This window comes from Mandrillus leucophaeus, unplaced genomic scaffold (genome assembly GCF_000951045.1).
Source record: "Mandrillus leucophaeus isolate KB7577 unplaced genomic scaffold, Mleu.le_1.0 Scaffold159, whole genome shotgun sequence".
Taxonomy (NCBI): Eukaryota; Metazoa; Chordata; class Mammalia; order Primates; family Cercopithecidae; genus Mandrillus; species Mandrillus leucophaeus.
In genome coordinates, this window is record NW_012101576.1 from 445,362 (window position 1) to 469,597 (window position 24,236).

At 37.6% G+C, this 24,236-nt stretch overlaps 1 protein-coding gene across 1 annotated transcript in view; it reads right to left on the reverse strand.

Moving 5' to 3' along the window:
- Positions 1–2,443: 2,443 nt before the first annotated feature.
- Positions 2,444–24,236, reverse strand: part of PPP2R5A (protein phosphatase 2, regulatory subunit B', alpha) — a 76,309-nt gene continuing 54,516 nt past the window's right edge. The window contains exons 4-13 of the mRNA XM_011975780.1: positions 23,861–23,953; positions 20,193–20,323; positions 16,808–16,867; positions 15,709–15,817; positions 14,958–15,011; positions 7,355–7,405; positions 6,966–7,085; positions 6,751–6,878; positions 5,517–5,618; positions 2,444–3,670 (exon numbers count right to left, since the gene is read on the reverse strand). Of these exons, the coding sequence (XP_011831170.1) occupies positions 3,538–3,670; positions 5,517–5,618; positions 6,751–6,878; positions 6,966–7,085; positions 7,355–7,405; positions 14,958–15,011; positions 15,709–15,817; positions 16,808–16,867; positions 20,193–20,323; positions 23,861–23,953 (981 nt within the window). The 3' untranslated portion in view covers positions 2,444–3,537. The remainder of the gene's footprint in view (positions 3,671–5,516; positions 5,619–6,750; positions 6,879–6,965; positions 7,086–7,354; positions 7,406–14,957; positions 15,012–15,708; positions 15,818–16,807; positions 16,868–20,192; positions 20,324–23,860; positions 23,954–24,236) is intronic.

Consider the following 24,236-nt stretch of genomic DNA (forward strand, 5'->3'; position numbering starts at 1 on the left):
TAACTGCTTCCAGGGAAGGGTTTTTTAGGCATGGTGACTGATGGCAGGTGTCCAGGAAGAGTAACATGATGCCCCCGAGTAAACTGGGTTAACTCTTTACTGTGTCCACAAAACTACCCATCACCTGAGGAAGGGGCACACGCAGTATGACTCTCAAAAAGCTTTTAGCCTAGCCTTTGACAGAGATGAGTATGCATTAAAAAAAAAATCTATTTTTCACATTAAGGTTCTAAAAATTGTTTCTGGAGTTTTAAATTATCTCTGTGCCTGTTGCTTCATAGAGGACTTGGTAGCATTTTTTAAATTTTGTAATCTGGCTTCTGATAATCCAAAGGGAATAACTCAAATGTTTGAACAGGCATTTTAAATGGGAAGAAACTGTTTTTTGATTGAATGATTAAAAGTGAACTGTATAAAGAAATATTCCCTGCCACTTTTCTGCTCCACAGAAGCATGAGAATTCAAGTTTTAGCTTAGGTCTCTTTTTAAAATCTTATTTTATTGCAGGGCAAATGCAAAGCCAGGCATAAAAGCTTACATTAACAGTACTGATAAAAAGGGGGGGTATGTTTTTTTAAAGCATGTCTAACAATCTGTCACTTTTATTTATTTTTTCTTTTTTTTCTTTGGAGACAGAGTCTCACTCTGTTGCCTAGGCTGGAGTGCAGTGGCGCTATCTCAGCTCATTGTAACCTCTGCCTCCCAGGTTCAAGTGATTCTCCTGCCTCAGCCTCCCGAGTAGCTGGGATTACAGGCACGTGCCACCTCGCCTGGCTAATTTTTGTATTTTTAGTAGAGACAGTGTTTCACCATATTGGCCAAGCTGGTCTCAAACTCCTGAGCTCAAGCAATCCACCCGCCTCAGCCTGCCAAAGTGCTGTGATTACAGGCGTGAGCCACTGTGCCCGGCCAGTCACTTTAATATTACTTAAATATCTAATAAAATTTGTTTCAATGAACATACTATATTCTCTATATTGTAGAAAGTTGAGGTCGGGCATGGTGGCTCATGCCTGTTATCCCACCACTTTGGGAGGCTGAGGCAGGTGGATCACCTGAGGTCAGGAGTTCGAGATCAGCCTGACTAACATGGTGAAACCCCATCTCTACTAAAAATGCAAAAATTAGCCGGGCGTGGTGGTGCGTGCCTATAATCCTAGCTACTTGGGAGGCTGAGGCAGGAGAATCACTTGAACCAAGGAGACCATGCCACTGCACCCTAGTCTGGGCAACAGAGCAACACTCCATCTCAAAAAAAAAACCAAAAACAATAGTCGAGAGACCTATTAAATGTGCTTTCATGTAAGCACATAATTAGGAAGTCAACGATTTTACCTTTTCAGAGAGAAAAACCTTTATTAGCTGTAACCTGTCAAAATCTACTCTGGTTGCTCTTCAGTAAAAGAAATATATCTTCTACAGAATAAGACGTTTAGACATAACCTTCACTTTCTGGAAAGGCAGGTGCTTGCCTTTTCCTTCTGTTTTGTGTAGGATCATCATTTTTAACTGTGCTGTCTCCCAGCTGTCAGCAATACTGGCTGACCCTGGGTGAGTGTAGAGAATCTGGAAGGAACACCTTAACCTGATGGCCATGACAAGATGACTCTGCAATACCTACTACTTGAGAAAAATAAAATATGAGCTATTGTTGTAAAAGGAAGAATTCTGGTGTTCTTCCTTTTGGTACAGTGCTTTCATAATGACCTGGGAGTAGTGTACACACCCTGTACTAGAGTTAATATTAAAGCAGAAGTAAACATCAGTAGTGGATAACACTTTATTACAATAATGTCTGATTTCTTTTTTTTATGAGACAGAATCTTGCTCTGTCACTCAGGCTGGAGTGCAGTGGCGCCATCTTGGGTCATTGCAGGCTCAAGCGATTCTCCTGCCTCAGCCTCACGAGTAGCTGGGATTACAGGCGGCTGCCAGCATGCATGGATAATTTTTATATTTTTAGTAGAGACAGAGTTTCACCATGTTGGCCAGGCTGGTCTTGAACTCCTGACCTCAGGCGCAGGTGATCAGCCCGCCTCGGCCTCCCAAAGTGCTAGGATTACAGGCACGAGCCACTGCGCCCAGCCAATAATATCTGATTTCTAACTGTGCCACAGGCTCCCTGCTCTTCACTAAAAGTGCTATTTATTATGGATTATGAAAAACTAGCTTCAAAGTAAATTAAACCTATCCTGTTAACATACAAGGACATGAAAGATGATGGAAGGATATCCTAGAACTTAGAATTTTATGCAAATGTTCTGTAAAACATATTTTGGTAAAGGGCTAGAAGACTCAACCTTGGCACACAATCTTCCTATTTTTAAATTAGACTTCATCCCACAATTTGTCTTAAAAGTTTCTATAAATATACGTATGTATGTAAAAAGGGGGGCAGGCTTCTGTATGCCTAAGCTTAGAGCTAAAAGAAGCAAAGATGACATAAGGCAAAATACAAACATAGACTTTATTAAATGCTGCTCAATCCCCCAATGAAGATCTTTCATTACAAAACAGTTTTCCACACAACTGCAAGTTAAGAGATTGGAATGGTACTCTGATAACAAAAGATGTGAGAAATACTTGACCAAGTAAAAACATACAAGACCTCTATATAGTCAACCTTTTCAGAGCTCTACAGAGGAAGCCTACTGCATTTCCTTTAAATAAAGCCAGGCAGTGACAACTAGTGCTCTGTATCACCACACTGTGGGACTCAAAGCCTCCATCCCTGGGTCAGGAGGGACTAGGTGAAGGGCTGGTCGTGAGGACTGGAAAGGCCCTGCCTTCAGCCTTTGAGAGGAAGAGGAGGAATGAATTGAGAGGCAAGCTGGGTAATTCACCTGAGCTGCCTCTACCCATCTGTTACCACTCTGGGGAATTGCAGAGGAAGGGGGATATTCATGAGGAACAATCTGAAGAATTTTGGTTTACTTTCCCAGCTTTTATTTATATTTTGTGCTTTAAAAAGCCTGGAGATTTAAGGTTTTGCCTAAATTCCAGAGTACAGTAATATATTTATTGAGGGAGGGGTTAGGGCAGGTAATTCCCCCCATCATATTTCTGGGTGAGACAAAGAGAAGGGTAAGGATGATACCTTAGTTTTATTTTAGGAAGTATTCTTTTTCCTAGGATGTAACTAAGGTTTGCAGCAGTGTGAAAAGCACATTATAAAAGGGAAAAATATACAGAGCAGACTACCATATCTATGTGCAACACAATCAAAGAAGAATTCAAGTCATAATTCTTACCACTCCCATAATTATCTCACTCATATCATAGATGATAAAATTCATTCATTTCTGTGAAACTTCAGAAGTGACACAATAAATCCAATGATTAGACAATGGTTACAATATACTGTGGCCATGATACAGCACAGGGCTACGTTTAGTCCATATATTTTTCCATTTACAGTTGCCAGAAAAAATTGGCCTTTTAATTATATTATACTGATGAGGTTTGTTTTGTAATTTTTACATATTTCAAAAAAGCATACAAAACTGTGCCTATCCGGCAGAGGTGGGAGGCTTTTTTTTATTCGGCACTTGTATTGCTGAGAATACTGTGCATGTTGTAAGCACTATTCTGTTTTTCTAGAGCTTTCTTTAGCTTTAGCTCCTCTAATTTTTTCCATAATTCTTCACGTTCCAATTCCTTCTTTTTCTCTCTGTAGATAAACCAAAAGTTTTGTAATCAGAAATTATTTCAGAACCCAAAGAGAGGTGCTGTTTGACAGCTTACTGGAGAACACATTACTCACCCACATTTCACTTAAATCTGTCTGCTAAAGCTTTGGAGTCCACTTACCTGGAGCACCTAATTTCTTCTTGTCACTCTCCTAAATGTATGGAGTCTGCATCTTCTGTACCAGCTAGACATTACTACTTGCTTTCTGTCCCCTACACATTATCACTACAACACTGTGCTTTATAGTCAACAAGGTACTTACACGTTAATTTTCTCATGTTAACATCTTGCAGTTGTAGTAGTCCAATCACTATTACAAAGGCTGAAGGGGCTGGCCACTAGGTCAGTAGGAAGCACTTCCTTCACACCAGGCGGAAGCCACATCATTTTTGCCACTAACACCCACATCTCTAGCCACTAACCAGTTTGTATCTTACTATGTCCTATCTTTTACATGTCAAATGAAAATTTTAGTTTCAGTAATCTCTCTATAAAACAAAATGAAAGTCAAAATATTTCATAGGTCGTTTCAACTACTTAATTTCAGTTCTAAGGAAAACATTTCCGAATAACTTGGACCAGTCTATTCTGAAAGGCTACATGAACATGTAAAACATAGGCTTATAATTCTGCAGTTATGAGTTAAAAGGACAAATCCTTTTAAAGGATTTGCTGATTTATACAGATAAGAAAAATTGATTATGTTCTTAGTCATGTGAAATATGTATTTTTCAAATACAAGTTTCCTATGATCCTAGTCATCTTATTTTTCTTCCCATTGCTTCCTGAGGCTCAAAACATGTACTTAATTTCTATTCCTGCCTGAATGCTGCTATTTAAAGCAAATAATGCATAGAGTTAGTTATTAATGGGCTAGATGGCTTTGAAGAAAGGCTATCCATTTTCTACTTTAAGATAACCATAACTAGGAACTTGTCAAAATAGATGAGCTTTTCTAAACAGAACAGGTAATATGCTTACTAGAAGTAAATGGTAACTATTATCCTCAAATGATGGGTGGGCTCAGGTACACTGGTTACTAACCACTTAAGTTTAAGAAAGCGCTTCTTGAGTTTGAAGTAAACATATGAGAAGAAAGTAATTTTTGAAAGATTATCTTATAGTAATTTATGAAATTCTCAAAAAGAAGTAATCACTAAGCCATGTTCCTAAAGGCTGATATATGCTAACATTTATACTCTAAAATATGTATTATTGCAAGGAACAATATATTAATAGTACCCTAAGCCATATCATTATGTGAATTCCCTCTTCCCAAAGAAGAACTATGCTGACATTAAAATACCACCTTCTGTTAATCCATAGCCTAAGAATTACCTACTGCTAACAAAGAACACTTGAAAAGTAAAGCTCACTCTGGAAGCCCACGTGGACAAAAAGGATTTCCGTAAATGCATGGATTAAAAAATCAAATTGTACAAATTGATATTTAAAATTCAGCATAAATTATATTTCATATGCAGATGCTAACAGACTGAGGAAATCTAAGGCTCAGAATGAGATAAACAGGATTTATGATCCACATTAAAATCATAATCTAACCATTAGAGGAAGTAAATTATGTAACTACCCTCAAAAATAGATGTTACTGCTTTTTCTGCTTTAACAAATTTATAAAAATACTGGGGCTAGTTTATCTGGAAATGACTTACGTGTTAAGAGACTTTCACATTGTAATTTTTACTATAAGGTAATTAACTTCTTAAATATCAAAATCTGAACTGAGAGCAGATACCTTCCTGAACTGAATCACATTCAACTAACATAAAATGTAGAGAAATTTTGTAATTCAAAATATCAAATACCTCTGTCTTTCAGCTTTGTATGAACTAGTAAGGTCATCGAAAAGCTTGCCATTCATTTCCATTAGGGTTTTCAGCACATTGTATACCAGTGCTACAATGGTCCTGAAATGAAAATGAGCCAGTCCTGAGTTATGATACTGCTAACAGAGAGGAAATGTTAACACTATGGTCTCTAAAATGGTTTAAAGGTTGGCTGATTCATTTAATCCATTTTAGAGATGATAAAACTGAGGCTCAAGAGGTTTGTAATATGCTCAAGGTCATACAGCAAGTGGTGGTAGAGAGAGTCTAAGAAAAATCTTTTCCACTTTATCATGCTTAAACTGTAGTTAAAAATGTTCACTATAGTTATCTTCATTTCTGCTTTACAGTCTCATGTCTGAAATCCTGAGTAACAACATTAAAAGATGAAAAAGATCCAATTACCAAAACTTATAAGAAAAGTAGAAAGCCAGATAAGGATGTTAAAGAAGTTAGAATATATTACCCTTAGCACTTCGGCTTTCCCCTAGGACAGTGCCACTTATAGAGGTGAGACTATACACTGGGAGCAGACCAACACAACTCTGCATTAACGAAGTCGTTTGTGCATCCTCTGCAAATGTTCAGTTGGTCTCTCCAACAGGGTTTCACCACACTCTGGTGCAGAATGGTATACCAGATAGTCCACCCTCCAGGGAGATTTGCAATTTTAAATTGATATGAAGGCTGGGCACAGTGGTTCATGCCTATAATCTCAGCACTTTGGGAGGCCAAGGTGAGATCATCACTTGAGATCACGAGTTTCAGTCCAGCCTGGGCAATATACTAAGACCTCAAGTGTCCAAAAAAATAAAAATAAAAATTGGCTGGGTATGGTGGTGTACACCTGTGGTCCTAGCTACTCGGGAGGCTGAGGCAGGAGGATTGCGTGAACCCAGGAGTTTGAGGCTATGGTGAGCTATGATCGCACCATTGCACTCCGGCCTGGGCAACAGAGCAAGACTGTCTCTAAAAAAAGTTAAAAAATAAATTGACATTAAGACTACATATTGAAGAACATACACACACATTTATAACTTGATAAAGGTACATGTATATGAAATACAAAACAGAATACAACTGATGTTAACCTTGGAGTAACTTCCAAATCTGTAATAGGTTTCAGGTATGAGTTAGGAAATCAATGACAAAAAGGTTTAAAAAAAAATAAAGAAAGAAAAATGAAAATACGACCTATATAAAAGATACTTACGGATTCCAGTGTTCTTTGGAAATTTTGTACAAACTGGCAAACATAATTGGCAGAATTTTATCAATGTTCTCCTCAATCAAACTAAGAATATATTCATTATTCCAGAAGTACAATGCCCTTTCTGCAACCTAAAAAAAGACATTTAGAGAAATGTCAAAACTAAAATAGGAAAGAAATACTAGTGTAAAGTGAGGGCTTCACTGAAAACATCATACCTGAAAATGAGAACTGGATACACACTTGGATATCTGCTTGAAAAGTGGCTCTTCAATTTTTTTGAACTGTGTTGGTTCAATGACATCTAAGATTTCTTCAATTTCTCCTAAAAACATCACCTAGGTTAAAAAAATTTTATTTTAAGAAACATGATAAATTATGTGAAACTAATATAGAAACCATACAAATGAGAAGGTTAATCTGCAGAGTATACAATGGGCAAAAAAAATGTCTGGGTGGCACAGAGTTTATTATAGCACAGGTCTTCTACCAAGTCTGTGTACATCTCCCGCTCGTTAGCAACAGCAATACAGCCAGCCCAAAGCAGCATAGCCCTGGGATTGACAAGTTCTAGTAAAATGCACTACATTTAGTGAACAAACCCCACCTCTTTCTGACTGCAGGTTTTTGGCCAAAATTTCAGCAGTCCTCTGATCACCTGCGAAAAAGAAAAAGTTTAGCGTGAATTTAACAATGAAGCTAGTTAATCCCAGGGTATTTTCCATAGCTATGATTATATCAACACTCATTCTGAAGTAAATCAATATTGCTTAATATATAAGTGTATAAGCAGACTTTCTGCTCAGCTTTAGAATTTTATTAATTCAACAAATATTTACTGAGTGCCTACTATGTACCAGATACTGTTCTAGATGCTAGGGACACACTGATGTATAAGATAGATGAGGTCTCTGGTTTTCATAGAGCTTACATTCTAATGGAGCAAGACCAATGCAAGTGATCAATTAAACATATAAAAATTTAATAATATGTGCTGCTACTTTTTTTTTTGAGACAGAGTCTCGCTCTGTCGCCCAGGCTGGAGTGCAGTGGCCGGATCTCAGCTCACTGCAAGCTCCACCTCCCGGGTTTATGCCATTCTCCTGCCTCAGCCTCCCGAGTAGCTGGGACTACAGGTGCCCACCACCTCGCCCGGCTAGTTTTTTGGTATTTTTTAGTAGAGACGGGGTTTCACCGTGTTAGCCAGGATGGTCTCGATCTCCTGACCTCGTGATCCGCCCGTCTCGGCCTCCCAAAGTGCTGGGATTACAGGCTTGAGCCACCGCGCCCGGCCAGTATGTGCTACTTCTAAGAAAATAAAGGAAAATAGAAGTTGGTGGGGTAAGAGAGGGAAGTTATTTTAGGGAGAAACCTTAAGGAACAGATGATTCCTGTTATTTAAACCAGTATGAAGCACAAAAAAGAGCCAGACAGCTTCCCAGTCTATTTCATGGCTAGTACAATCTTTATAACCAGAATACAATGAAACAAAAGAGACTATTTTTATTTATTTATTTATTTTGAGACGGAGTCTCACTCTGTCGCCCAGGCTGGAGCGCAGTGGTGTGATCTTGGCTCACTGCAACCTCAGCCTCCTGGGTTCAAGCAATTCTCTGCCTCAGCTTCTCAAGTAGCTGGCATTATAGGCGCCTGCCACCACACCTGGCTAATTTTTGTATTTTTAGTAAAGACAGGTTTCAACATCTTGGCCAGGCTGGTCTTAAACTCCTGACCTTGTGATCTACCAGCCTCGGCCTCCCAAAGTGGAGACTATTTATTTAAATAAACATAGTTGAAAACATTTGCATTAAACTGAATCACAATAGAAGAATGCTATATGCCTAATTATAACTTATTCCAGAAATGCCAGGATGGTTCGATTCATAGGTTAAAGGGGGAAATAAAAAACAGATCATTTTAAAAGATTTTCAAGTCATTTGACATTTTTAATTAACTATATATTCTGATAAAAAAATTAGTAAACTAGAACTAAATGAATTTATCAGAAACCACCAGTAATCATTCTACACAATGATTTATTAGCGACAGGCTGTAAAACCATCTAGGCCTGGTGGTTTTGTGGAAGTAGATCTTTGACAGCTTTTTAGGTTACTTTATAGTCTGTCTGGTCCAGTAATGTGGAACACTAATTCAAATTAAAATTGAGAAGAATATTGTTTTGGAGATAATCCAGTAAGATAACAATGTGATGAATAATGTTGGAAAGGAATACCAGAATTACAATTACTTGTGTAAATATATATTTATATATCCCCTAAAACTTAAAAAAAAAAAAAAAACCTGCAAGTTACTAGAGTAGGAAAATTCAGGATGTGGCCACATTAAAAAATATGTATATAAAAATCAATACCTTTATAAAACATCAGTAAAAATCAGATGAATAATAAAAAGGTACTTTTCATAAGAACTGTAATGTGCATAAAGCATAAATTTGCAAGAAATATTTAAGACATATGGAGAAAAGTATAAAACTTTACTGAAGATCATAGAAGATTACAAATACAGTTATATGTCATTTAATGATGGGGATACGTTCTAAGAAATGTGTCGTTAGGCAATTTCATCATTTAAACATCATAGTGTGTACTTACACCTAGATGGTATGGCCTACTACACACCTAGACTGTATGGTGTAGCCTTTTGCTCCTAGACTACAAACCTGTACAGGATGTTCTTGTACTGAATACTGTAGGCACTGTAGGCAGTTGTAACAACAGTATTTGTGTTTCTAAACACAAAAGGTACAGTAAAAATATAGCATTATAATCTTATGGGATCACCATTTTTCTTTCTCTTTCTTTTGGAATCACCATTTCTCTCTCTCTCTCTCTCAACATTTCTCTCTCTTTTTGATGAGGCCTCACTCTGTTGCCTAGACTGCAGTGCAGTGACATGATCAGAGCTCACTGTAACCTTGAACTCCTAGGCTTAAGTGATCCTCCTGCCTCAGCCTCCCAAGTAGCTGGGACTGCAGGTGTATGCCACTGCACCTGGCTAATTTTAATTTTTTACTTTTTGTAGAGACGAGGTCTTGCTCTGTTGCCCAGGCGGTCTTAAAGTCCTGGCTTCAACCAATCCTCCTACCTTGGCCTCCCGAAGTGCTGGGATTACAGGCATGAGCAACCATGCCCAGTTCCATTTTTCTTTTTTAAGAGACAGTCCAGTCTTGCACTGTTGGCCAGGCTGGAGTGCACTGGTGTGATCACAGTTCACTGCAACCCCCTAGGCTCAAGAGATCCCCCTACCTCAGCCTCCCAAGTAGCTGGGAATACATTCCTGAGCCACCACGCCTGTCTCGGACTGCCATTTTATATGTAGCCTGTTATTAAACCAAACATTATTATGCAGCACATGACTGTAAATAAGTGAGGTGGTTCAATATTGTGCAGATATTATTTTTCCTGTACTTGATTTATAAGTAAATTTAATATAATTTCAATCAAATGCCAATTGAATTATTTTTTGGAACTAGAAACATTTATTCTAAAATCCATAAATATAAGCAAATGACAACAATTGTTTTTTTGGTGGAGGGAGTTAATAGAACAGAACCTATATTATGGATATCAGCAACTAAAACAAGATGATATTGGCAAATAAATGGAGAGAAAAGATACATATGAGTATCTAGATATACTCATGTATATATGAGTTTTAATATATGACAAAGGTGGCCTTTCAGTTCCATGGGAAACAGTGGTGGTCCTGGGACAGGTAGCTCACTATTTAGAAAGGAAAAATGTAACAGGCTCCTTTGGTTGGCAGCCTTTTATGATGACCTCGAGGATGAGCTTGTTTCCTGTCCTCACACCCTTGTGTAATCCCCTCTCCTTAAGTGTGAGCTGTCTAGTGTGACTTGCTTCTAACCAACAGAATGTCACTTCATGAGTAAGTTACAAAAGATTGTGACTTCTGTCTCACTAGTAGACTCTTACTGTCTTGGCTTTGATGAAGTAAGGTGCCATGCTGGAGAAACCTAGGTGACAAGGATCTGAGGGCGGGCTCTAGCCAACAGCCAGCCAGGATCTGAGGCTCTCAGTCCAACATAACATGACAAACTGAATTCTGCCAACATACATGTGAACTTAGAAGCAGATCCTTTCCCATCTGACACTTTATATGAGACCCAATTTCTGGCCAACACTCCAATTGAAGCTTTGTAAGAAACCCTGAAGCAGAGAGCCCACCTAAGCCATGACCAGATTCTTGATTCACAGCAACTAAGGCAACAAATGCTTGTTATTTTTCCTCCCAATGGAACTATATTTTCCCAAAATGTTGCAGATCAGTTACAGCAAACAGAACTGTGACCATCACGGAAAACTGTCACTCTCGGCTTCTTTTTGACCACAGCAGCTACATGGAAGCAGCTGCAGCTTTGATAAAGGCCACAAATGCTTGCTATTTTAAGCCAATAAATTTTGTGATCATTTGATATGCGTAACTGAAAATGAATGCAGGCCAGGCATGGTGGTTCAGGCCTGTAATCCCAGCATCGATCCTGAGATCGATACCAGCCTGGGCATCATGGTGAAACCCCATCTCATCTCTACCAAAAATACAAAAAAAAATAGCTGGGCGTGGTAGTGCATGCCTCTAGTCCCAGCTACTTGGGAGGCTAAGGCAGGAGGCTCACCTGAGCCTGGGAGGTCAGGGCTGCTGTGAGCCACAATTATACCACTGCACTCCATCCTGGGTGATGCAGTGAGCTCCTGTCTCAAAAAAAAAAAAAAAACAACACAAAACACAAATAAAAAACCCAAATGCAGTTCCTTACCCTCATCATACACAAATTTCAATGTCGGATAGTACTGAATAATGAACAGTGGGTTGACTAGTGGCCCCCAAAAAGATGTCAATGTGGGCCAGGTGCAGTGGCTTACAACTATAATCCTAGCACTCTGGAAGGCCGAGGCAGGCAAACTGCCTGATTTCAGGAGTTCGAGACCAGCCTGGGCAACATGACGAAACCCCGTCTCTACTAAAAATACAAAAAAAAACACAACTAGCCGGGCGTGGTATTGCGCGCCTGTTATCCCAGCTACTCGGGAGGCTGAGGCACGAGACTGCTTGAATCTGGGAGGTGGAGGTTGCAGTGAGCTGAGATCGTGCCACTGACTGCACTCCAGCCTGGGCAACAGAGTGAGTCTCTGTCTCAGAAAAAAAAAGAAAAGAAAAAGATAAAAAAATTATTTTGGGGCTCAAGTTAGATTTTCTTGGAATAAGAAAGGTGTTTTGTTTTGTTTTGCTTGTTTTATAAAAATGCAGCTTTGTGTGGAAGGAAAGGTTTACACTGCCAAAAAAATGAAAGTTTTGAAAGTCATGCCGACTCTTCATGTTTTTCCTCTTTACATGGAAACTTAGCTGTAATGAATATTTAGTTAATTCTTTCACCCTGTACTTTTTTTTTTTTTTTGAGATGGAGTCTCACTCTGTTGCCCAGGCTGGAGTGTAGTGCTGTGATCTCCGCTCAGTGCAACCTCCGCCTCCTGGGTTCAAGCCATTCTCCTGCCTCAAGCAGTTCTGCCTCAGTCTCCCAAGTAGCTGGGATTACAGGTGCCCGCCACCACGCCCGGCTAATTTTTGTATTTCAGTAGGGATGGAGTTTCATCATGTTGGCCAGGCTGGTCTTGAACTCCTGATCTCAGGTGATCCGCCTGCCTCAGCCTCCCAAAGTGCTGGGATTACAGGCTTGAGTAATAAATGAACAAAAGCTCTGAGCTAGTTATAACTTGTAGAAAGCTTTGATATGAATGCTTGCTTTCCAGAAAATTAATATTAAGGCTCAAACCCAAGTAATATGGCACTGGAATGGCCTATGTTAGAAACTGCAAGATCTCTGTATCGAGAGATCTTTATGAGTTGGAAAATATTTTCCTTTCTTAACCCGGGTATTTATCTTCCTCTCTCTCCTCATCCTGCTCCTATTTTCATTAACCCAGCTCAGCCAAGCCAGATAAAAGCTGAGTAACTGGCCATCATCCCTTGCCCTAATCATCAAGTGCTTTTGTGTTTTTTTTTGGTGCAATCTTGGCTCACTGCAACCTCCGCCTCCAGGGTTCAAATGATTCCTGTGCCTCAGCCTCCCTAGTAGCTGGGATTACAGGCACACACCACCACGCCCAGCTAATTTTTTTTTTTTAAGTAGAAATGGGGTTTCACCATGTTGGTCAGGCTGATTTTGAACCCATGACCTCAGGTGATCCACCTGCCTCAGCCTCCCAAAGTGCTGGGATTACAGGCATGAACCACTGTGCCCAGCCTCTATCTTCCATTCTTTAAAAATAAATCACCTGTCTTACTTGTCCACCCCAAATTAATTAAAATTTTATTTGTATACTATTTACCAAGCATGAACCATGACACTTCAATATGTGTTATTATGGGTTTTCTTTTTCTCAATTCTAATGGGAGTTATCATGGATTTGTATTAAGGTTTTACTTTTTTCTTTTTTTTTTTTTTTTTTTAAGACAGTCTCACTCTGATGCCCAGGCTGGAGCACACTGGTATGAGCTCAGATCACTGCAACCTACGCCTCCTGGATTCAAGCAATTCTTGTGCCCTCACTATCTGAGTAGCTGGGACTGTAGGCCCACGCCACCATGCCCAGCTAATTTTTGTATTTTAACTAGAGACAAGGTTTCACCATGTTGGCCAGGCTGGTCTCAAACTCCTGGCCTCAAGTTATCTGCCTGCCTCAGCCTTCCAAAGTGCTGGGATTACAGTTGTGAGCCACTGCACACCCAGCCAAGTTTTAATCAACTTCAGAGGTTTATGTGGTTTCATTTGTAAATATATGGTTTTTAATTCTCCTGAATTGTCTTTAAAAACTGTTTACAGCTAGCTGGGCGTGGTGGCTCATGCCTGTAATCCCAGCACTTTGGGAGGCTGAGGTGGGCGGATCACGAGGTCAGGAGATGGAGACCATCCTGGCTAACACAGTGAAACCCCGTCTCTACTAAAAATACAAAAAATTAGCTGGGTGTGGTGACGGGTGCCTGTAGTCCCAGCTACTTGGGAGGCTGAGGCAGGAGAATGGAGTGAACCCAGGAGGTGGAGCTTGCGGTGAGCCGAGATCACACCACTGCACTCCAGCCTAAGTGACAGAGCGAGACTCCGTCTAAAAAAAAAAAAAAAACAAAACTGTTTACAGCGGTTTCTAGAAAACACTGTAAATCTAGAAGTAAAAAAAACTAAAAAAATTAAGGAGTAGAAAAATGTCTTTTGTTCCATTACACAAAGTTCAAGTGAAAGGGAGAATACTAAATATATAATTTTTTCAAGCATCCCTAGGGATAGCCTGAGAAGGCTCATAATATAGTAAAAATACATATATATTTTAGTTTTAATCCTTCAAACCCTTTGCTATTTACTAAATATTCATTAGGCTGCTGCTAAAGTGATTGTGGCTTTTGCCATTACTTTTAAATCTTTTAAAAGCACCAACCTAATACTAGGTAAATATTTAGATTTAACATGCCTAGAAAGCATTCTCTCAAAATACTTATACTTCACCAAGGTTAAAAAGTTTTCTATGCTTTTATACTTTTCTGTTTCCCCCTACTTCATCTTTTGTTTTTCTTGAATCCTCAGTAAATTTTCATAACTAATTATGTTTTCACTCTCTCCTGAATTTTCATTCTAGAGGCAAATAACAGTAGAATTAAAAGACTAAGTTGCCTTGCTGGTTCATAAACAACTTTTATTCCAAGATTACATCTTAAATCACCAAAAGCAAGGAAATGTTTTCTATCCCTATCAAGTGGTTTATCGTTAATGAGTGGCAAAAATTCTATTATTAAAAACAAAACAAAATTCAAGGGAGTAGTAGTTTTGGGACCCTTGAAGTATGCTTTAATTCCAGAAGGTGAATGAAGATTTAAAAGATTATTGGTGAAGACAGTATGCATATAAAATTTCACTATGGTCATCTGATCCTATCATTGTACATCTTAACTACTACGTATTAATAGTAGTCTATATTTTGGTTATTCAAGACATATAACCATGAGAACTCTCCCCTCCTAACCCCTTCTTTGAATGCAGATTAATCTCACATTTCTTCTTCTAAATGATTTTAGCTTAAGGTACATTATTTTACTTAATAACTATAAAGGCTATAAAAAGAAAGCTACAATGAAATGCTATTAATGCAGAACAAAAACATGAAAATACATAGAACACTTACTGGTTCTGTTAGTGTTGTATCTTTCTCCAGGAACTGTACGACACAATATGCTAGCTAAAAGGTAAGGGACAGTTTATAAATATTACTGAGTGAGATAACATTTAATAATGTAGGATTTTTTTATATTTAGCCAATATTTTTTAGACTACCTCATTTTGATAAATTATTTTGATATATAAAAATATACTCACAATTGTGAATGAAATTGTGAAATACCTCAGTCATGAAACTATACTCACAATTGTGTAACTTTTTAGCCTTGAAAGTAACTTCAAGTTTAAAAAAGATTTTTTGCAGTAATTTCTGACTATAAAGTTAACTGAAGTAAGACTAGAGCTAACAATTTAGTTTTTCAGCATGTTTCTACATATACACCTATGCTGATATATTATTCTCTAAATATTAATAGAAGAGACCAAAATCTCTCTAACTAGGTCTAGGTTATTGCAGCTGAAAGAAACATTCTGTAGATATGTGGGATTTATTGGAAGTCACATATTAGGTCAAGGCCTGGACTAAAATATGAGGAAAGTGTGTATCTTACACTTAAAGTGTAAGTGTAGATATAGAAATTAAATAATTGGTCTTAACAACTAAATATTTTAAAATGATAACAAAAATTTGCTTTGGGTAATTTTGTAAGCAAATTGCTTATACTTAAAACTGTCATCTCAATATTTCTCAATTTCTCTGCCTTTATATTTGCCTTTGAAATAATATTCATTTCATTTGAAATTTTTCTGAAACTTACCTGAGCATGAAACAAAGCTAATCCTTTTGCAGTATGCATAGGAATAAGAACCTTCATTAGAAATTGTTTATGTTCTGCTTTCAGTGGCAATGCAAAGCCATTGATAATACTGGAGGGAAAAAAAGGCAGGGGAAGGGTTAAGTAGTTACTACTTTGTTTCTAAAAGCTGTCATATCCATGAGTACATAAGGAACAGTGCTCTGTTTCAATCCTGGTGTTGTATGACCGTTCATCTTCAAACTACTTTAGGAAGACTATTACTATGAAGTCTGTTCCTCTAAGTCATTTGATGATTCCAAAAGAAAATTAGGACTGTCAGTTAATTCCCAAGTAAGTTCTATCTTTATTTTCTATCAAACCTGTCACTTTATGCGTTGTTGCCTTTATTTTTCCCCCCAAGGCCCCAGGAGAGTATCATAATATTGTTAGAACGTTCAATATTTTCTGAAGTAAATGGGTAGTTTTTCTTACTTTGTTGGATAATCTGAAATTAAGAAGTAGTTCTCTCCACAGTCATTTTCTACTATTAATAAAGGAAACTAAAATCGTTCTCTAAATAGTAACAGAAGGGTCTAAAATTCTCTTAATACTAATACGTAGTGAATAAAGAAGGCAAAGTGTTATGGCAAAAGGTAATAAGAATTCAGTTGAGGCTGGGCGTGGTGGCTCACGCCTGTAATCCCAGCACTGTGGGAGGCTGAGGTGGGTGGACTGCCTGAGGTCAGGAGTTCAAGACCAGCCTGGCCAACATGGTGAAATTCCATCTCTACTAAAAATAAAAATACAAAAATTAGCTGGGCGTGGTGGCAGGCACATGTAATCCCGGCTACTCAGGAGGCTGAGGCTGGAGAATTGCTTGAACCCGGGAGGCAGAGGTCGCAGTGAGCCGAGATCGCGCCATTGCACTCCAGCCTGGGCAACAAGAGTGAAACTCCAACTCAAACAAAACAAAACAAAACAAAACAAAAAAACTTCAGTTGAGAAACTATGGGCTCTACATTTAAACTCTAAAATATGACATAATTTCTCCAACCCCAGCTAAGATTTTAATACATAAAACATTCAAAGTTACTTCTTAGAACAAAAAAACCTGACCTACCTTCCTAATATTTCAAGAAGTTCAGCAACACCATTGAAATGTTCTGTTTCATATATAAACCTGAATTTAAAATAAAGACAGATGTAATCAAAATCAAACTTCAGAAAACTAAGAGAAACAGGCAGGAGGGTGAAGAAATCAATCCAAAGGACAGCTATTAGAAACACACAAGCATGTTTTGGGTCTTATCAGCTCTTTTGCCCCAAACCAATTAATTCATATCAGTCTTACAAAAGAAGATCTGTTTCCTAATGAACTACATATGCCTTTGCCAAAACTTGCCATATGTGAAGATAACAGATTGTCATTTCACCTGGAATATTCAACTTAATTTATAAGAAAGATAAGTTTTCTCAAAGAAATACTTTTTAAAATAAGAAACCTCTAATTATAGGGAAATCCAAGAGAAAAAGGCCCATATGTAATAAAGCCATTTTTAATCAGAATTTCTTTAAACCTCTAACTATATGGGCTGCATAGCTTTCCAAGATTAGGGTTGCCTTTAAAGCAGGGAGACATAAATAGAATAGGGTAGATATTTGAAATGGGCTTAGGAAGTGATGACAGAGAACTGGAGAAGGATACTCACTCTAGAGAAGGCAGGTATTACTCATCTCTAATTGTTGCAATGTGGGAATAGTAACCAAATTTTGCCAGATCTTCAATTAATTAAAACAAACCAAACCTTAAATGTGGGTGTTGTTATGAAATCTCCTGATCTGAAGCAACTACTTAACAGATTAATATTTATAAAGTACACTTGGCTCTCTGTATCCACAGGTTCCATATCCGTGCATTCAATCAACTACAGATCAAAAATATTTTTAAAAAATAAATACAAATTTAAAATATAGAATAACATATATTTGCATAGCATTCACACTGTATTATTATAAGTAATCGAGAGATAAAGTATACAGGAGGATGTGTGGACGTTATATGCAAATACTATGCCATTTTATATAAGGGACTTTGGATTTTAGTATTAGCAGGGGCCTTGGAATCAGTCCCTCACAGATACTGAGGGATGACTACGAGCAAATGATAGGCCCCACATAAGAGGATTGCTTGAGTTCAGGAGTTCAAGACCAGCCTGGGCAACATAGTATACAGACCTTGTCTCTACTAAAAGTCAAAAAAATTAGCCAGGCATGGTGGTGCACACCTGTCATCCCACTACTTGGCAGGCTGAGAGAGAAAGATTGCTTGCGTCTGGGAGATGGGGGCTACAATGAGCTATGTTCTCACCACTGCACTCCAGCCTGGATGACAGAGTAAGACCCTGTCTCAAAAAACAAAGACAACTTGAATACAAGAAGATATGTAGGAGGAAGAAGTGCAATATACAATAAATGATTAATTTACCTGAGGAAAATGTTGTTAATTTGTTTTCTGATGAATGCTCTTAATCCAAGAAATTTCCCATAAATTCGGTGCAGAACAGTCTTCAGGAAGTCACGTTCTCTGGGATCTTCACTATCAAAGAGCTCCAGGAGCTTTAAAAGAAATCTGAGAAATTACTTTTAAAAAATAATTGAGCTAAAGCTTTATTCTAATTTTGATTTGAAAGATTATCCATGACATCTTTTAAAAATTTTTTAGAGTTCTGCCTTACCACACTGACTTTATTCTTGCTAAGTAATGAAGTTGAGGAAAAGCTTAGGGAATATTTCTTCTCACTTATTTCACTTCAAAATATGACATTTACAATAAATATAAATATTTCAAAAAGTGGATTTTTCTTTACCTTCCCACTGATTTTAAAATTCCATCCTACTCTTGAATACTAAACAGGCTCACAATTTTGGAGTGTTAAAATTTGGGATATTTAATGCTTTTTGAAAGTCAAAACTACATGGAAAATCTTTTAAGTTTTTAGATTGCAAGTCATCAAATAGTTTAAAAAAATCCATGTGTAAATGTATATTTCTAGTTTAATAGAAAGATGTACACATACTAAGACTACTTTTTGTGAATTTACAATAAATTCAAGATAGTTACCATGCTAACAGTTGAAAAATTAACGTTCAGTTATTAGGATAAAATATTGGCAGATACATACTAATAGAATAGAAATCAGATATAAAATAACACTAGAATAAAAGATGAGGCCAATTTTTTTTTTTTTTTTAAAGACAGAGTTTTGCTCTGTAGCCCAGACTGGAGGGTAGTGATGCAATCACAACTCACTGCAGCCTCGACCTCCTGGGGTCAAGAGATCCTCCTGCCTCAGTCTCCCAACTAGCTGGGACTACAGACGCATGCCACCACGCCCAGCTAATTTATATATTTTGGTAGAGATGGGGTTTCACCATGTTGCCCAGGCTGGTCTCAAACTCCTAAGTTCAAGCAATCCGCCCTCCTCAGCATCCCAAAGTGCCAGGATTATAGGCGTGAGCCACTATGACCAGTCCATAGCTTTTTCAGCTTAGCAAATAGCTAAAAAATTTTAAACCAGTTCCACAATCAGCACTCTCCTATACCTCAACTGGCCCAATCAGCGCACTCCTATAGTCTGCACAACTTTTCAGCAAAACCTGAGAGAAGAGACTTTAGAAAAAGTTAAAGTCAAAATCTCAAATTTCCATTTACAATGGTAAAGAAACTTAATTTCTTCTGTCAAAAAAACCAATATTATATTTTAAACATTGGATTTTCTTAGAAAAATATAAAATACTCTCTTTAGAGTACAAGTATCTGTAAAGCTGTCAAGGAATTTTATGTTCTGAACTTTCGTGTTTATAATTACAATAAAGATAGCAAGCTCTAAACCTCATCAGAAGTTCTTATTCCATTTTGTTTTGAATTATATATAATTGCTAACACATGCATCTGAAACCACAGTGGATGACTTAAGTCATATTTATATCTCCCAAAACAACTGACATACTTATAGTTTCCATTCTTTGTTTGCTAGGCTGTTGAGGCCCTCATGAGACTCCAGCAAAAAATATCTATGGAATATGAGAATTTTTGTTACTATACCTAATAAGTTCAGATCAAATTATTCTAATTAAAAATGGCAGTCAGGCAAAGTGGCTCTCAACTGTAATCCCAGCACTTTGAGAGGCCAAGGCGGGCAGATCACTTAAGGCCAGGAGTTCAAGACCAGCCTGGGCAACATAGTATACAGACCTTGTCTCTACTAAAAGTCAAAAAAATTAGCCAGGCATGGTGGTGCACACCTGTCGTCCCACTACTTGGCAGGCTGAGAGAGGAAGATTGCTTGCGTCTGGGAGATGGGGGCTACAATGAGCTATGTTCTCACCACTGCACTCCAGCCTGGATGACAGAGTAAGACCCTGTCTCAAAAAACAAAGACAACTTGAATACAAGAAGATATGTAGGAGGAAGAAGTGCAATATACAATAAATGATTAATTTACCTGAGGAAAATGTTGTTAATTTGTTTTCTGATGAATGCTCTTAATCCAAGAAATTTCCCATAAATTCGGTGCAGAACAGTCTTCAGGAAGTCACGTTCTCTGGGATCTTCACTATCAAAGAGCTCCAGGAGCTTTAAAAGAAATCTGAGAAATTACTTTTAAAAAATAATTGAGCTAAAGCTTTATTCTAATTTTGATTTGAAAGATTATCCATGACATCTTTTAAAAATTTTTTAGAGTTCTGCCTTACCACACTGACTTTATTCTTGCTAAGTAATGAAGTTGAGGAAAAGCTTAGGGAATATTTCTTCTCACTTATTTCACTTCAAAATATGACATTTACAATAAATATAAATATTTCAAAAAGTGGATTTTTCTTTACCTTCCCACTGATTTTAAAATTCCATCCTACTCTTGAATACTAAACAGGCTCACAATTTTGGAGTGTTAAAATTTGGGATATTTAATGCTTTTTGAAAGTCAAAACTACATGGAAAATCTTTTAAGTTTTTAGATTGCAAGTCATCAAATAGTTTAAAAAAATCCATGTGTAAATGTATATTTCTAGTTTAATAGAAAGATGTACACATACTAAGACTACTTTTTGTGAATTTACAATAAATTCAAGATAGTTACCATGCTAACAGTTGAAAAATTAACGTTCAGTTATTAGGATAAAATATTGGCAGATACATACTAATAGAATAGAAATCAGATATAAAATAACACTAGAATAAAAGATGAGGCCAATTTTTTTTTTTTTTTTAAAGACAGAGTTTTGCTCTGTAGCCCAGACTGGAGGGTAGTGATGCAATCACAACTCACTGCAGCCTCGACCTCCTGGGGTCAAGAGATCCTCCTGCCTCAGTCTCCCAACTAGCTGGGACTACAGACGCATGCCACCACGCCCAGCTAATTTATATATTTTGGTAGAGATGGGGTTTCACCATGTTGCCCAGGCTGGTCTCAAACTCCTAAGTTCAAGCAATCCGCCCTCCTCAGCATCCCAAAGTGCCAGGATTATAGGCGTGAGCCACTATGACCAGTCCATAGCTTTTTCAGCTTAGCAAATAGCTAAAAAATTTTAAACCAGTTCCACAATCAGCACTCTCCTATACCTCAACTGGCCCAATCAGCGCACTCCTATAGTCTGCACAACTTTTCAGCAAAACCTGAGAGAAGAGACTTTAGAAAAAGTTAAAGTCAAAATCTCAAATTTCCATTTACAATGGTAAAGAAACTTAATTTCTTCTGTCAAAAAAACCAATATTATATTTTAAACATTGGATTTTCTTAGAAAAATATAAAATACTCTCTTTAGAGTACAAGTATCTGTAAAGCTGTCAAGGAATTTTATGTTCTGAACTTTCGTGTTTATAATTACAATAAAGATAGCAAGCTCTAAACCTCATCAGAAGTTCTTATTCCATTTTGTTTTGAATTATATATAATTGCTAACACATGCATCTGAAACCACAGTGGATGACTTAAGTCATATTTATATCTCCCAAAACAACTGACATACTTATAGTTTCCATTCTTTGTTTGCTAGGCTGTTGAGGCCCTCATGAGACTCCAGCAAAAAATATCTATGGAATATGAGAATTTTTGTTACTATACCTAATAAGTTCAGATCAAATTATTCTAATTAAAAATGGCAGTCAGGCAAAGTGGCTCTCAACTGTAATCCCAGCACTTTGAGAGGCCAAGGCGGGCAGATCACTTGAGGTCAGGTATTTGATACCAGCCTGACCAACATAGTGAAACCCTGTCTCTACTAAAAGTACAAACAAAAATTAGCCAGGCATGTCGGCACACCTGCAGTCCCAGCTACTTGGGAGGCTCAGTCAGGAGAATCGCTTGAACCTGGGAGGCAGAGGTTGCAGTGAGCCAAGATCCAGCCACTGCACTCCAGCCTGGGCAACAAGAGAGAAACAGCCATATAAACTGCTAAAAGCAATTACTGGGCCCTAGCTTCTCAGATAATTCAAACATTTAAAGTAGAAGGTAGAAATAGATCCTGCTCCACCAGTTTTATTCTTGCTGCCCTCACACCACAAAATAATACAGCAGCCTAAACACCTCAAGCTCTAGACTAACAAAACACTAAGGCAACTGTTCCCCTCAACCTGTTACTGTATTAAATACAATTTCATATGGCATTACTAGACCTCCCTACTGTATCCCACGCAAGAGCTGCACAAGGAAATAAACAGGCGTTCATTTACAATTACCAAAATAACATAACTCCATTTAATCTAATTTTAGTCATGATTAAAATGTATATGTTACTGTTAATACACACCTAATATTTCTTTATAGTTTATGAATAGCTACTTCAATGGTTCAAGGAAATATTTTAGGCTGACAATGTTCTTCATTTATCAATCTTTCACAGCAACTGCTCAGAACACTTTATATGAGGTCAAGGGTAGTTATGAATGAGCAAAAATGAGCTCTAAACATACCAAACTCACATTCGTAGAATCTTTATCATAGGGCACATACAAAGTAGTCTGAAGGATAGGAAAGGTCCTTGCAATGATTTTAATCCTGGCCTCAGCATCAAATTCCTAAAGAGGCCTGCATACTCAGGCCTAGAAAGGCTTAGTCTACTTCACAATTTTCTTTGGGGCCGGCCAATTCCATATAGTTAAAAAGGGGCCTTTAGGCCAGTACAGTGCCTCACACCTGTAATCCCAGCACTTTAGGAGGCTGAGGCGGGAGGATCCCTTGAGGCCAGGAGTTCAAGCCAGCCTGGCCAACATGGTAAAACCCCATCTCTACTAGAAATAGAAAAAAAAAAAAAAATCAGCAGGGCATACCCGTGGTGCGTGCCTGTAGTTCCAGCTACTTGGGAGGCTAAGGCAGGAGAACTGCTTGAACCTGGGAGGTGGAGGATGAAGTGAGCTGAGGTTGCACCACTGCGCTCCAGTCTGGGCAACAGAGCAAGACTCCCTCTCAAAAAAAAAAAAAAAAAAAGAGGCCTTTAAATTTTTGAAAAGGTTTTGAAAATAAAAATATATTCTTAGAAATTGTGAATATGTAGGTTCTAAAAATAACAGCTAATAACCAGTTTATATAAAGAAAAAAGGCATCACAATTAACTTTACCTCCTTATATTCTTAATGATTCCATTTTATCTGTGGTTTAGAAATTGGGTGGTGGGATGCTTAGGTGTAAAAAGGAAAGAAAAAGGGAAAGGTAATTGATACTTAATGACAGGAAAGGAGCCTAAAGCCCAAATTCCTCACAATGATTCTATTCCTTTTTTCCCCTGTCATTTCAAAGTCCCAATGCTTAAAATATATGTCAAGTTCAAAGACTTACAAATGTAAAACAAAAGATTTCCCTTGGATTGAATGGTCATACCAAATTTTCTTAGATACTGCAGAAAGGCTTGTTTTTCTGGTATTTATAAAATAACTATGATACTTTAGGATTAAATAGGATAATCTGATTGACTTCATTAGACGCTTACCCTTGATAAAAATACTCATATTCTCAGAGCTACTTCACTTTTATTCTAATTGTTTGGCAGTAATATTAAGTGCTGTCAAATTAAAATAAACCATTAAAGTTTTGAAAGACTACTCTATTTTAATCATAAGTTAATAAATCATTGCTAAGATGAATATAAGAGAATCTAAGACAAAAGAGTTCCTTACCTGTTGTACGAATTTCTGATCAATGTATCGCTTTGCAATGCTAGGCTGGAAATCAGGGCTCTCCAAAAATCTCAAGAAGAATTCATATACCAACTATGAGAGAAAGTCAAATAAAAGCTAAGATGATGGCTATAAAATACTACCCTAAATTATCACTTCATATTAAAAACACACCTGTTCTTACCAACTTAGTAGGGAGATTTCAGATCTCATAATGCTGTCTCTTATACACATCTAGATGTGTATAAGAGACAGCTCCTGCAGTCCCAGCTACTTGGGAGGGGGTATACACATGCAAAAAGATACACAAAACTGATCACGGAGTGCTCTGAAAAGTCGGCACAGTCTCATGGACTGCTATGCAGTTTCATTAATG